This window comes from Nomascus leucogenys, chromosome 16 (assembly GCF_006542625.1).
Source record: "Nomascus leucogenys isolate Asia chromosome 16, Asia_NLE_v1, whole genome shotgun sequence".
Classification (NCBI taxonomy): domain Eukaryota; kingdom Metazoa; phylum Chordata; class Mammalia; order Primates; family Hylobatidae; genus Nomascus; species Nomascus leucogenys.
In genome coordinates, this window is record NC_044396.1 from 72,335,753 (window position 1) to 72,349,203 (window position 13,451).

The 13,451-nt window shown below is 34.2% G+C and overlaps 1 protein-coding gene across 2 annotated transcripts in view; it reads right to left on the reverse strand.

Annotated features, from left to right (window-relative positions):
* Positions 1 to 13,451, reverse strand: part of MRPL13 (mitochondrial ribosomal protein L13) — a 64,818-nt gene that overhangs the window by 27,387 nt on the left and 23,980 nt on the right. For both annotated transcript variants that reach the window (XR_004026253.1, XM_012508102.2), the window contains exon 6: positions 7,793 to 7,914. Coding sequence is in view for 1 of the 2 variants with exons in the window: in XM_012508102.2 (XP_012363556.1) it covers positions 7,793 to 7,914 (122 nt within the window). In the remaining variant the exon portion in view is untranslated. The remainder of the gene's footprint in view (positions 1 to 7,792; positions 7,915 to 13,451) is intronic.

Genomic DNA, 13,451 nt, shown 5'->3' on the forward strand with positions numbered 1-13,451 from the left:
CTATACATATTTATATATCATATACTTATATATAAATATATATGAAATATATATACACAAGCTTTGATCTTTGAAGTGAAAGCCGAAAGTTTTAAACTTTCATTTATGTGCTTAAAATATACTTGGGAGATTAATGAATCATCTAAGAAATAGCTAACATAAAACTTTCTTTAATTTATTCTCTAAATTGTGCTAAACTTTCCATAGCTATCAAATGTTCTGTAACAACTATCTATTTTGCAGATACTTGTCACTAGCAAAAACTGCCTTTATACAAAGCAACTTTTGAAAATAGTATTACATTTTGAGTGAGAAAACAGAACTTTAAAAAGGCTCATCTGAGTTGTAGAAAATATTCTATGGTGCTTGTGACTGCTCAAAAACAGTTAAAATCACACCACATGCCACATCATTCTGTTTCCTATAGCAAATTCTTTACCATACGCACCCCTATGCAAAACACTGCCTGCTACTCATTAGATGAAACAAGCAAAATACTGCTACTCATTAGGATGAAATAAGCACATATCAAAAAAACAGATTCAAATTCAGAATTCAGAAATGACAGAGGTCAAAACATTTATGTTATCTTGAAAATGGAGTAATTTCTTACCTCTTAACATTAGGAAAAAACTTTTTGGAGATTTTAGTTTGTATTATAAAATGGTAGGAAAAATTTACTTGGTTGTGAATGAAACAAAACATCAAGTTATGAAGCACATGGTTTATGCTACAGTAAGATTAGTGACACTTAACATTATTGGTCCTACTTCCCAGCACTTTGGGAGGCCAAGGTGGGCAGATCATGAGGTCAAGAAGATCGAGACCATCCTGGCCAACATGGTGAAACCCAGTCTCTACAAAAAATACAAAAAATTAGCCAGGCGTGGTGGCGGGCTCCTGTAATCCCAGCTACTTGGGAGGATGAGGCAGGAGAATTGCTTGAACCCGGGAGGCGGAAGTTGCAGTGAGCCGAGATTGCGCCATTACACCACCCCAGCCTGGGCAGAAAGAGCGAAACTCTGTCTCAAAAAAACAAAACAAAACAAAACAAAAAATACTTTACTGGTCCTACTAAGAATAATCTATTTTTCAAGTAAAAAAATTCCCTATTTCAGCTGTAAGTCCAGGAAATTGAGTGTAGCTTAAGTGTAATAAATCTTAAAAATATTTTTTCTTCATTAAGTTTTATGTCTTTTCACTCTTAAATAATATTTCTTAGTATAATGCTTATTCTGTGAAACATTTAAAAGACTAAAATAATATTTAGATGGTGAACTAATCTTAAAAGCAATAAAAGGTCAGTTTGAGTTTTAAGTCACTTCCATTGTATGAATGAAATTATTTAGAATAAACCATTTCAGGAAATCTGGTGACATCACATATTCGTTAAAGATGTTAGCTATACTGAGAGGTAAAGTAATGGTGCCTTAATACTAATTTTCCTAGGCACTGTAGCACCATCCTGATCAGAAAAAGCTCAACATACATTAAAAAAAAAAAAAAGTTTTTTTAAATCCTTTCTTGATTATTCGTTTTTGTTTCTTCCCTTTAAGATCCAGACCTACAGATCAACGTACTTTTAAATAAACTAAACCTGTAAGATTGTTGAAAATTTTTGCCAAATGATTTTTTTCAATTAAAATGAACAGAAATTGCTATTACATTAAACTACACTTTTTTAGTCAAAATCTGTATCAGCTAGGACTTATGATTTTGTTTTTGTTGTTTAAATAGAGACTACTTTTTTATTTTAATAGCCAGTCCTGATCTGTTCATATCCAAAAGAACAGTACAGCTTAGAATGCCTAATTTGAGCAAAACTCAGGACTGGAAAGACTGAAGTCTATCATTGAAGTCAATGCTGAGCTGGTTGAAATAGGTAGGAAAGTTGGAAAGTAACCTTAGTCTGCAAGTCCAGCTAGTAACTTCTGACTGTGAAGGGCAGCAAATAAAGTTAAATTGTGTGGAGAAAATGCAACATGACTAGACTAGAATAAAATTATGGAAAATCTTAAAGCTGTCCAGATCCCAGCAACTTCTGGGATTAGAAAAGGTAAAAATCCTTCTACACTGTCTTTAAGTCTCTGATCTGAAGCATATTTTATAAAGGCATAGGTAAAAATAATCTTTTTCTGAGTATTAAGTAAATCTGAAAATGGGTAGTTTTTAGGATTAACAGCTTTCATATCAGAGAATATGCACTAAGCTTAAATCCGTGCTCTCTTCTAGAGCTATAGACTGAACAGGATGCTCACCAATGCAGTGCTAATGTTCCCAGCATCTGGAATCCAGCTTTTCTTTTACAGAGCTGAACAGATTACATATTGAACTCCCTAATCCTCATCCTACTTTCGAAGAGACAGTTCTGCATCAGTAATGGTTGTCCTCATACTTCCTTGTCTTCATCCTTACCATCCATCTCTCCTTTGCAGGCACATTTCTAACAGCACACTCTAGAGTATTGAAACACCAGGAACACAGGTTGCTGTTATAAAAACCTGTTTTCAAGCATGTATTGATGCTGAAGCTTTCCATGGTTAGCTTCTCTACAAACGTGAGAGTTTTGCTTAAAATAAGCATTTCTTACTGAATTAACATGTAAGGAAAAATAATGCAAAGCAATTCAAGTTGGATTTTTTCACATACCTAGTTTTCCCTAGGAAAAGCCCTCCTACATCATTTTGCAAAAATTGAAAATAAAGTTTAAAATGATCCAAGACTACATGTTGAAACATTTCCATTACAATGAACATGATTAATTTCCATGATTATTGTTGTGAAATGTGTTGGCAAAACTGCAATAATCATGTAACAATTGGTAGTATTAAAATAAATTGACCATTTTGAAGCTACAATCTTAAGCAACAGAATTGTGAAGAAAAGATAGTGCTATTTTTTTCCTTTAAAGAAAAAAGAAAAAAAAATCTAAGTATAAACCCCACAGTCACCATTTGCACATTGCAAATACTTATCTGCTTTGTACAGTCAAGAAATATAAAATAAACTTCATAACATATTTTCACAAAATGTATCCATGATTTATGTAAAATATACTAATACACCAAGAATATCCACTAACTTAAGAAGTGAGATGAATGGGCAATAGTACCTATAGTATATATAAAATGGTTTTTAGTTTTTAAAAAGTATAATTTTGTCATAAATATAAATTTCATTCCTTATCTCCTACCATAGCTTAAAAATGACAATAACTAATGATGGAACAACTAACAATTAGCAAAAGAAAACCTAATGTATGCTGAAACTAGGCCTGAAAGAATATAATCTTTGAAGATGATAAGGCCGGGCGCGGTGGCTCACGCCTGTAATCCCAGCACTTCAGGAGGCCGAGGCGGGCGGATCACGAGGTCAGGAGATCGAGACCATCCTGGCTGACACAGTGAAACCCCGTCTCTACTAAAAATACAAAAAAAAATTAGCCGGGCGAGGTGGCGGGCGCCTATAGTCCCAGCTACGTGGGAGGCTGAGGCAGGAGAATGGCATGAACCCTGGGGGGCGGAGCTTGCAGTGAGCCGAGATCGCGCCACTGCACTCCAGCCTGGGCGACAGCGAGACTCCGTTTCAAAAAAAAAAAAAAAGAAAGAAAGGTTAACTTTTAAAAAAAAAAAAAAAGATGATTTAAAATAATTTAAATAAAATCCCAACAATGCTAGCTTTTAATTAAGGTTAAAGCAATTTTGTTAATCACCTACTGGGTTCAAAGCTCTTTGATAATTGTTTCTGCTGCTCAGAAGCTTTTAGTCTCTAATAGAAAAGTTAATAAACTTATATTTAACCAAATATTAATAACAGTTCAAATTAGAAGATGTACATTTTAATATTACAAACATATTTTAAGTTTTATTACTAGGGCAGCAAACACCAAAGCAAGCTATTTTTGTGGCTATCTACTTGTGGCGCAGTGCAGGTACATTTGTTTCAGTCAAGTCTCTGCAGATTCACCATCAGATTTATCTTAAACAAATTCCAGTTACTACATTCCAAAGGAAGATTATATTCCTGGCTTAGCTATGTTGGGTAGAACAAAAGCATATCTTAAGCAAGGTCCTCCTCCAAAAGGCGAAAAAAATCTTTTTCTAATAAAGGCAATCCTTTAATAATAAAAACCTCATGTTCCATGAATTGAACTGCATGGCATATCAAATATTTTAATTCTAATTCTAAAGTATATAATATGTAATAGAACTTTATAAAATGGCATAGTCCAATAACTAAAATAGCATAGTCCAATAATGTAGACACTAGCCATATGAAGGTAGTGTAATTTTATTTACTAACATGTAATTTTATTTACTAAAATTACATCAAATAAAAAATTCAGTTCCTTAGTCACATTAGCCACAGTGCAAGGGCTCAAGAGCCACACGTCAACAGTAGCTAATGTATTTGAAGCTCAAATAGAGTTACCTCCCTTCCTCCATCCCTCCCTCCTTGCTTCCTTTCTCTCTCTTTTTTTTTTTTTTTTTGAGATGGAGTTTTGCTCGTCGGGTAGGCTGGAGTGCAATGGCGCGATCTCGGCAACCTACGCCTCCCGGGTTCAAGCAATTCTCCTGCCTCAGCCTCCAGAGTAGCTGGGATTACAGGTGCCCACCACCATATCCGGCTAGTTTTTTTTGTATTTTTATTAGAGATGGGGTTTCACCATGTTGGCCAGCCTGGTCTCAAACTACCGACCTTAGGTGATCCACCGCGCCAGGCTTCCCTCTCCCTCTCCTCCCTCTCCCACTCCCTCTCCCTCCCCCTCTCTCAACAAGTCTTGCTCTGTTGTTCAGGCTGGAGTGCAGTGGCATGATCATGGCTCACTGCAGCTGCAACCTCCTGGGCTCAAGAGATCCTCCTGCCTCAGACTCCCAAGTAGCTGGGACTACAGGTGTGTGCCAACACACCTGGCTAATTTTTTTGTTTTTTGTTTTTGTAGAGACAGGGTCTTGCCATCTTGCCCAGGCCAGTCTTGGGGAACTCCTGGACTCAAGAGGTCCTCCTGCCTTGGCCTCCCAAAGTGCTAGGATTATAGGCATGAACCACCATTCCTGGTTGAGAATTCTTTTCATCATTGTAGAAAGTTCTACTCAAGAGCCTTCAAGTAAATGATCATCTATTTCTTAGACAAGCTTTTGGTTAATCCAAAAATGACTATTTTTTTTCCTGGTCACACACTTTTCACGTAATAAAGACTAACTGGACTTGATGTCAGCTCAAATGTGCAGGGAGAAAGAAATAGAGAATGATTTATATTAAATGACTAGTACACCTATACTATCCGTACATTTCAGTAAATGTATACCTATTTTACTATTTTGAAAATACAAGTTAACATATGCGTGTGACTATTTATGAGGAAAAATCACAACCTTAATAAAGCATAAGGGAAAACCTAGTGTCTAATGCATATTCCTGCCTCAGGGAAATCTGGAATGAAGAGAGAGGGCAGGAAAATCCATTCCCAGAGTAGTAACTAAAAAATGCATCAAGTGGCTCTAAGTTTCTCTAAAAGTCTCCTTAAAAATAGCTATAGAAAAGCCCTTTCTAACTCTATTAATAAAATGAAGGCACTCAGGCACTTTCTAATTTGTTTCAAAAGAAAGCAGAAATCACTCGGCAGAATTGAGAATTTTGGTCAGTACTCTGACTATGATAACACTAAATATAATTTGTGAATTATTATATTAGTGTGGTGCCAGTTTAACTGATTTAGAATACACTTCAGAATATTCATGAAATATGACTTCAAGTGTATAATATGTATTTGCACATACATGACTTAACAGCACCTTTGTTATTTCTAATTAAAAAAAGTACCATTTTATTTTATTTATTATTATTATTATTATACTTTAAGTTTTAGGGTACAATGAATAAAAGTTGGTCTTAAAATTAAAAAAAAAAAAAGAGTACCACACCCCTCTTGGTCAGGAATATAAATTCATTTATGATGGTGTTTCTGTAAGAAAATCAGATACATATTTACAGAACTGTTATAAGAAGGTAACCTGTCAAAACTTCAAGGACAACTTAAAATGTTTTTAGTATATAACTTATCAAAGCTGAATATTTTCAAACTACATCAACTTAAGTACATTTACAATAAAACTCTACACTAGCAAGCATGTTAAGATGGTACAGAATTTGCAATAGCAAAAAAATTCTCCTATTAAAAACTTAGTCAACACTTCAAGTGTGCTAAGTTGCTCACTTATTCCTTCCAGCAATTCTCAGAAGTATGGACTGGCTGTAATTTACAACTGAAGAAACTGAGTTGAGATGAAGAAACTAAGGCTGAAAATGACAGATGACTTACTTAAAGTTATATAGTCAGCTACTATAGAGGCAAGATTTGAACCTTGGTTTGGATTTTTCTAAAACTTAATTAAGCTATTCATGACAATTTCACAATTAATTTTTAGGGAAAGAGCTCATGTCTTCATTCTTTCAAAAACACTTACTGGGTGCCCATTATGCGCCAAGTACTATTTCTAAGTGTTTCTAAGTATTTCTAAGATGTAAATGTTGAACCAGACAATGTCCCTGCCCCCTTGAAGATGACATGCCAATGCAAGAAGGGGCATTCCAGCAGAGTTAGGAGCATGACCCAGCAGCTAGTCACGCAGGCTTGAATCCCTAATATACCATTTGTAACTATGTGATATTAGTCAAGTTACTTTATCTCTCTGTGCCCACGTTTTCTCATTTAAAAAATAAAAATAAAAATTGTACTGACTCACTAGATTGCTCTGAGGATTACTAGATTAATACATGTAAAGCACACAATAAATGCTTTATTAGTGCTTGCTATTTTTATTATTGCCATGAGTGTAGAGAGACAAATAACAGACACGTATATAAATAAATTTATCACTATAAATACAGTAGATAGTGATAAATGCTGTGAAAAAAATGAAAAGTGGTCTTTGCTTCATATTTTCTAGAGATTCTTTCCTAAAGTCACTTATAAAAGATGATAAAAAAGTCTTAATTAATTTATTCAATAAATACTAGCTGAGTGTCTATTTAATTTGTCCAGCACCATGCTCAGTGCTAAATAAGACAAATACGTAACTCCCTCATGAAGTCTAGCAAGAAAGACAGATAGTAAACAGATAATTACACAAATATATAATTAGAGTAAATCAGTAAATGGAAGTGTACGGTGAGAACCCATGAGAGCCTAATCCGATTCAAAGATTACAGGAAGCACTGCCTGAGGAAGTTACACTTAAATGCTTCATCATCTGGATAGCCCTGGCAAAAAAGCCTAGAAACAACTAGATGGGAGAAAGAATGTTACATCTTAGCAGCTTTATGGCCTTAGATAGAGGAAACTGTACAGAGGAGAGCAAAAAGTATTTTTTTGTTTTTCTTTTTGGACCAAGACAACAAGTATCCAAAATTAATGACTTTTCATTAGATAATATTTTTAACTTAGAAACAATGTGGAAAACTGAGAATCATTACGTTTTAGATTAATAACAATTCATATATCATTCCTAAAGACTACCATCAGTCCAAGGAAGGTCAACCCAAACAAAATACTTGATAATTATAGGAACCTATGAACAGCCTCACACTTATCTAGCAAGGTCTTAATTCTTAAAAATTTTTGGTTCTAATACCTACATCTAGAGTTTATTTGTAGGTAGTAGCTGCTGAGTTCCCAGGGGAGCAAAAAAATGAGTTCACTTTTCCCGCCCTCAAGGATCTTATTTAATCATATGGCTGAGGAAACAGAGGATATCAAAAGAAAAAAAAAGACAAGAAGGGAAACACTTACGGAGTCCACAATCTTGGGAAGGCATCTATTTCTTCTTGTGTGTACTCATCTAGACGTTTAGGTATTTTTCGTGGTTGAGGAAGCTCCTCCACTAAATTCTTAAGAATATCTTCTGGAATATCCTACATTAAAAAAAATTTAGACTTCATTTTCTTAAAATATCTTTCTTAGCAATAAATTACTAATACTTAAGTGTTACAAAAATAAGCAAAAGAATGTTCGTAGAATAAGGAAAACATAAAATCTTTAAGATAAAAACCTTATAAAAATTCCCCAAAAGTACATTAGGTTAATAATACAAGTAATCTCATTATAATAAGATACCTATGTTTTTAATGTGCTGTTTATTTCCCTCTTTTCAATTGCAAAAAGATACTGCCATGGCTCATTCTCATGCTTTCTCATCTGACTAGTATATGTACTGGGTCTACCGGGTATAGTGCCACTACCTTTCAATCAGTGCTCCAACTGTGGCCAGAAAAAAATTTGAAAATGAAAATCTTTGAGTCATTTACTTATCTAAGAAACATTTATTGAACTTCTAAGAACCAAAAATTGTGCTAGGTGCTGGCCATATAAAGGAAAATAAAAAGATCACACCTTCTAAAGGCTTATAATTTTTAAAAAGTCATCTCTCAGCTTAAAATTTTTCAGGATAAAGCTCTAACTCCTTTGCTAAACTTGCTTAGCTAGACAGTGTCGTTACCACTAGTCCACCTCTCCAATGTCACTCTCCACAGACACACCCATGGTTTCTGACTAATCAACCTCCTCAACCTTTCATGTGTTGCTTTAGACTCAAATCATGATATCTTTATTAATTGTATTCCCCTGACCAGGACCACTTTCCCCCTATTATGTATCCAATATTCAGAAAAATGAAGAGAAGAGTTGGAAGATTGACCTGCCAACAGTAGACAGAATGAACTGCAGTGGAGAAATGCTGGAGACAAGAACAGTTAAGTGGCTGTTTCAGTAATCAATGTAAGATTTTTTAAAGTTTGAGTTTAGATACTGAAAGGCACACTAAAGAGTAAAGCACATATCTAAGACATTTTAAAAGAAGAAAGCATTGGAACTAGACTAAGGAGGAATGATAAAATGAAGAGTGTGGGTAACCAAAAGAATGAACATTTATATTGTACTCATGACGCAGAAATAAGGCAGCTGGGAGAATGAACTGTATTGTGAGACTGGATGATAAATTAATTTTGGGAACTCTACTTAAATAATGGTAAGATATCAGTATGGAAGTGTCTTATAGGCATTCTTATAAGGAGAGTAGATATAATTCCCTCTTCTCATTATAGTATGTGTACAGGAATTTTCGATAAAAGGATTATCACACAGTAAATTACAGCTCTCTGCAGAAAGCACTATTTTCGATAAAAGGATTATCACACAGTAAATTACAGCTCTCTGCAGAGAGCACTATTACAAGTGGGATTCCAATATCTGGCCAAGGACATGGCATCAAATAAGGCATCACTTTGACCAATTCTTAAGACACGTTGTCTTAAGACATATTGTCTTAAGAATCAGGATAAAATTTTATAACTTTAGGCTCACAGAGCTCTACTGTCTTGTAAGCTTGTTCTAAAACCCAATATAGCAAAATATTTATAATATTTTAAGCAATTTAAATGAATTTAAAAAATTGTGGTTTGGATAGGCTGGGTGATTATCAACATATAGAAAACACAATAGATACTATTGATAATGTGCTTCTTCACTGAAAAGCATTTAACCATATTTAACATCCTTTCTCCTATTGTTATCACTTCCTCAGTATATTCAAATCTGCACAATAATTACAGAGTCAGGGCAAGCAGAGGATGCCTGGACATATAAAAGATTGTTGGTGATACTTATTTTTTACTTATTGAAGGAGACTACCTGTCAGATATTTCCAAAGATGTATAAGTATTTCATACTTCTTTGGAAAGCTAATATAAAATTCCCTAGATCAGCTGTAAAGACAATTTCAAAAAGCTTCTAAGTGCTCACTCAGCATAGAGCATGTGGAACACAGTGGCTTCCTAGCAAATGTTTGCTGAATGGAATAGAATTTTGAATAGAATGAGCCAAATTTCTTTACTATTAGAGGATTTTGCAGAATGGTTAAAATCAATGCAAAATGAGGAATCAAAGTTTTTGATTCGGCATTACACATGAAACCAGGAAGAGGGAGAAGTATCTCCTTTAATGTGCATACAGAGAAGGTAACCCATGAATGCTAACTAAATGTGTTTATGGAGATTTAAGAGTTCTCTTTGGCCGGGTGCAGTGGCTCACGCCTGTAATCCCAGCACTTTGGGAGGCAGAGGCAGGCGGATCACGAGGTCAGGAGATTGAGACCATCCTGGCTAACACGGTGAAACCCCGTCTCTACTAAAAATACAAAAAATTAGCCGGGCGTGGTGGCGGGCACCTGTAGTCCCAGCTACTTGGGAGGCTGAGGCAGGAGAATGGCGTGAACCCAGGAGGCGGAGCTTGCAGTGAGCCCAGATTGTGCCACTGCACTCCAGCCTGGGCAACAGAGCGAGACTCCGTCTCAAAAATAAATAAATAAATAAATAAATAAATAAATAAATAAATAAAGAGTTCTCTTCACAGAGAGGTGGTTAACCTAAGGGGAAAATGAGGGAAAGAGTAAGAGCAACAAACAGAAACAGGGGTCAAGTGATCACTTTTTTTGCAACTTTTTACTTTAGAAAAATTTAAATTTACAGAAAAGTTGTGACAATATAATGAACATTAATCTAATCTTCACCTAAGTTCCCCAACTGTTAGCATGACATGTTTGCTTTCTCTTTTGGTCTGTCTATATACAAACACTTTTTGGGTGAACCATTTTAGAGTAATTTGCAAATACTTCAAACTAAATATTTCAGCATGTATCTCCTAGTCTCCCTATATAACATTAAATTTTATGTTCAGGAAAATTAACATCGATGAAATACTTTTTATCTAATATACAGTACATATTCAAATTTCCCAAATAGGTCTAATATTGTCATATGTAACTTTTCCCAGTTCAGGATCAGGTCAAGAATCACATGCTGCATTTAGTTACTATATTATGTTGTTTACTCTGTAGTCTAGTCTCCTTTTATCGTAAATTTCCTCACCTTTTCTTTAATATTTTCAAGAGTCCAGGCCAGTTATGTTGCAGAATTTCCTTTTATTTGGATTTATACTATTGTTGTTCCATGATTACATTCAGGTTAAGCATTACTGACAAGAGGCCATATAGTTTATGTTGAGTGTTCAGTGCTTCATAGCAGGAGGCACCTGATGTCAGTTTCTCCCAGTGACCAAAGATTTGATCTCTTGGTTATGGTGGTGTCCACCAGATTTTATTAATGTAAAAGCAATGGGAAGATTCCCATCACAAATAATTGAAAAGATTCCCTTTACAAATAATAAATACTCTGTAGTGTGGTATTTGGCAACGATAAATATCCTGCTCCACAATAACCTTTTACCCAGTGGCCACAGAATATGCTGGTAATGATGGCTTTTCTAGTTCAGTATTCCTTCTATATTTTTTATATGATATTCTTCTACAGAGGGCTTTTCTATCCTCAGAAAGAAGTGAGATCATAATAAGTTAAAAATAATTTTTGGATGGTCATTGTAGCCATATAATTTTTGTTTTCTTATTCAATGTAATCCCTTATTATTACCATGTGTTTTGAGGCTCACACAGTCCCGTATTTGGTAAGTAGGCACCACCTAAAGCTGGCTCCATGTTCTCTTGATGTTGCTCCATTAGTTTTTGAGTATTGCCTTATTTTCTGTTACTTTCTATTATTTCACTATTATAAATCATGCAGAAATAATAGTCTTTTGCATGTGTATACCCTATAATAATTTAGTTCTCTCTCTGCTCCAGATCGTGAATCAATCAGTTCTCCAAGAACTAAGTTCCTTTTGGTAGGGAATAGCACGTGGAAAACAAGATTTGGGAACTAGTTGTGCTCACTTCTACTGCTGCTCTCATTTTATTTTTCTAATATATAAAATTTTAACATGATTAACATAAAAAAGAAATTTAAAAGATAGTCTCTGAAAAAAATCTCATTCTTTCCCTATTCCTTTGTACCCATAGTCTAGTAGTTGCCAACTTTCTCTTCCCGTGCTTTATGCAAAAAGTAGTACACATAAATACATGCTTGTATGTAAACACACATAGGTATATATGCATACAAATGTAGTATGCCATCTACATTCTTTTTTACCTTGTTTGTTTTCACTTAACAATATATCCTGGAAAGTACAACTTACCAAGTCACAAAAATATCTGTCATTCTTTTTTTTTAAAAATTGCACAATACTCGATAATTTATTTCCTATGAATAAGCATTATTTATTTTTCTTATTGTACCATTATGAATACAGTGAAAATAATCATGTGCATGTATATCTTCAAGATGTGTTTTTATAAATGAGATTGCTGGATCAAGGATCAATCTTCTGATGTATGTATTTTTGTTAAATGCTACCTAATTAATTCCCAGGATTCCAGATGAGATGCACCACGTTGTGCTACCACCAACAACGTATGAGTGTGCCTGTTTCCCCCATGGGCTTGATAAAATGTACTGTCAAGCTTCTGAATACTTACCAATTCATTTTTGGGAACTAGGCTCATTTATTTTATAGTCTGAAATGAAGTAATTTCCTATTTAACTGAACTACCGTGAATACTTAAAATATCTACACTCAAACGTATCTTGTAAATGAAATAAATATTATTTTTGTGTCTTTTAGAAATCATGGTTTCTAAAGAAAGTGACAATACAATCAGAAATAGGAGTTCTTAAATTCTTGCAATTTCATCATGAAGTGATCCTTGGATGATGATACTGCTCCCATACATGCTACCTTAGAGGTAAAGTGAATAGTGGGAAATTATTCTACTTATTTATTTATAGTGAAGACAATAAATAAATCATTTTGATAAAGCATGAATAACTTACTAATTATTAATAACTATTCATGTATTGTTTAAAGCTTAAACAATAAAGAGCACATAAGTAGCTTGAAAAATCGTTATAACTTGGTATTTTGGAATAAATTTCTACATTATTCCTTCAGGAGGAACAAGAAGGACAATTATAACCATGGTAATGATAGCATCTAGCACTTATTGTGCCAGGTTCTGTTCTAAGCAATCTACAAGTGTATTTTACTTAATCCTTACAACAATCCTGTAAAATAGATACTATTATGTCAACTTCACAGATTAGAAAACAGAGATAAGTAACGAGCCCATGTCCATGCAGTCAGTAAATAATGGGGCACAGATTCAAAGCCAGGCAGTCTGACTTGATAAAATAAAAAATTATCTTATTATAGAAGCTTTAATATTTCATTACATTATATTAAGGAGAAAAGTTAAGTACTTAAAACAATATAATACTAATAAATAAAAATGTTTATACTTTTGTCCAAGTAATTTTTAGCTGAATCAACTGTGAGTATGAACAAAGATTCTAAAGTTAAATCATGGGAAATAATAGCAACCAAAGTTAAGCTATTTATCCATGATTCACAGAAGTTTTGCTACTGGTGACATAAAAAGTGAACTAAATTAACACATTTTCATAGTGAATGAAATTATCAAGAAGTACCTCAATTTAACAGGGTTTCT